This window comes from Primulina eburnea, chromosome 2 (genome assembly GCF_022965805.1).
Source record: "Primulina eburnea isolate SZY01 chromosome 2, ASM2296580v1, whole genome shotgun sequence".
Classification (NCBI taxonomy): Eukaryota; Viridiplantae; Streptophyta; class Magnoliopsida; order Lamiales; family Gesneriaceae; genus Primulina; species Primulina eburnea.
In genome coordinates this window covers 12,305,384-12,307,645 of record NC_133102.1, presented here as the reverse complement: position 1 = coordinate 12,307,645, position 2,262 = coordinate 12,305,384, and the positions used below count along the sequence as shown (strand labels likewise).

General features: G+C 49.4%; 1 protein-coding gene across 1 annotated transcript; it reads left to right on the top strand.

Moving 5' to 3' along the window:
* The first annotated feature begins 378 nt into the window (after positions 1-378).
* LOC140824117 (uncharacterized) lies at positions 379-2,262 on the top strand. The gene is made up of 3 exons (XM_073185717.1): positions 379-579; positions 937-1,580; positions 1,665-2,262. The coding sequence occupies exons 1-3, from the start codon at positions 379-381 to the stop codon at positions 2,260-2,262; spliced, it is 1,443 nt and encodes a 480-aa protein (XP_073041818.1).

The following is a 2,262-nucleotide window of genomic DNA, read 5'->3' as shown; positions in this document are numbered from 1 at the left end:
TTCAGGCTCATGGTAAATTCAGAACCTGCGTATGGACTAGTGACACTTGCTGGAATCGAACCCTAAATTTCCCGTGAGTATCACTTGGCGTCGTCTGTGGGAAGTTTGAGTTGAGACGTAGATATGGTAGGGAAGAGAGGGAATGGAAGAGCTACCTCAGCATCATCTCGTCCTCGGAGGGGACCCGAACCATCTCATGCTGAGACAATACAGGAACAACCGCATCATGAGAGGAGACAGGAACAACCTCGTCAAGAGACGAGAACCGAGCAGCCCATTCACGAGACGAGGGTCGATCAAACCCGTCCTAATGAGAATGTGGGGAACTTGACCCTGGAACAGCTGGGCCAATTTATCACCTGAACTGTGGATGAGGCCATGAAAAAGAACCGAGAGTCTATTTTTGCTGAAGAGCAGGCCACTCGCCATGAGCGAGAGGAAGATTCTGAGGGCCACCAGAGCAGATTTGAAGAGACACAGCCCCACCAAAGTGCCGAGATTAATGAGATAGGAGAGATGTGGAAGGAAATACGGATGTTGAGGCAGCAGTTGGGAAACAGAGCGCCGGCACCCAAGAGAGTAAGTCCTTTTTCACTAGCCATTTTAGGAGAAAGGCTTCCTCCAAATTTTCGATAGTCGAATGTGGGAGAGTACGATGGACATACTGACCCCGAAGAACACTTGTGGAGATTTGAGAATGCGGCTTTGTTGCATCAATATTCAGATGGAGTCAGGTGTAGGGTGTTTTTGGGCACGTTGGTGAGGTCAGCCCAGCAATGGTTTAATACCCTGCAACCCAACTCCATACAGTATTTTGAGGATTTTGCTACAGCTTTCTTGCACAGATTTGCCAGCAGCAAGAGGCACCAGAAGAATTATTTGAGCATGTTTGGGATGAAACAACAAGAGGCTGAAACTTTGAGATAATTTGTCCAGCGTTTCAACAACGCAGCGCTGGAGATACCGGCGGCTACTCCTGACATCATGATAAGTGCCTTTACCCAGGGACTTAGAGGAGGAGAGTTCTTTAAATCATTAGTGAAGAAACCTCCATCGAGTTATGATGATCTGTTGTCTCGGGCGGAAAAATATGTAAACTTGGAAGATGCCCAACGGTACAGAAGGATGGAAAACCGACCCGGAGGGAGTAGGGGGGAGGGATCCGAGAGAGGAAGTAAGAAGAGAGGTGCAGGTGAGAGGGAGGAAGACATAACCAGAAGTAGAGGACAATTCTCTTCACATGTTCCTTTGAATAGGAGTCGGGATAAGGTGATGGAGGTGAAGGAGTCAGGGGAGCGGGGGGAGAAGTCGCAGAGGGTTGAGAGCAGTGCTCGACCTCCACCGCGGGGTAGACAAGAAGGATCCTCGTCCGGGAGTGAACTGAGATCTCGCCCATCTTCTAGGCGGGGTCGAGGCCCTCCCTGGATACATCAGAGGATCGAGGAGCCGATGAGAGAAGGTCGAGGTCAGGATGTCCCTCGGGAGCACGCGGAACAGAGGAGGGGAATGAATGAGGATAACCACCCTACGAGAGGAATGATTCATATGATCTCGGGGGGTGCTACTGATGGAGATTCCAGGCAAGCGTGAAAGGCGCATGGGAGGAGGTTGGAGAATTTTGAAATATCTAGGGGTGCGGACCTACCCCAGGATCCTGTCATCAGTTTTGGACCGGATGACCTCCGAGGCATTGTGGCTCCTCATAACGATGCCTTGGTGGTAACGGCCACCGTTGCCAATTACGATGTGGCACGAATATTTATTGATAATGGAAGCTCTGTTAATATCTTGTTCAAGAGCACTTTGGATAAGATGAAGGTGGAGGGATTTGAGTTCGATCCAATCTCTACTCCTCTATATGGATTTGCAGGACATGCCATCCCACCGATCGGTCATATTGTCCTTCCTCTATCTTTGAGACATGAGCCTCGGCGGGTAACAAAAATGACAACATTTACTATGGTGGACACCCCATCCGCTTACAATGGAATTCTGTGGCGACCAGCCCTAAAAGATTTCAGAGCTGTAGCGTCCACGTATCATCAGAAGTTGAAGTTTCTTGTAAGGAAGGAGGTTGGAGTTTTATGCGGGGATCAGAGGGTTGCGCGTCGGTGTTATGAGGGGATAGTGAAAGAAGAGGGGATGAGAGCGCATTTGGAGGTTAACATGATTAGGAAAGTAGGAAATGTGTGGCTCGGTCCTAGGTACAAGAAGAGCAGAGGGGAAAGATGGACCCAGAGTGGAATGATCTTTTCAGAGTGA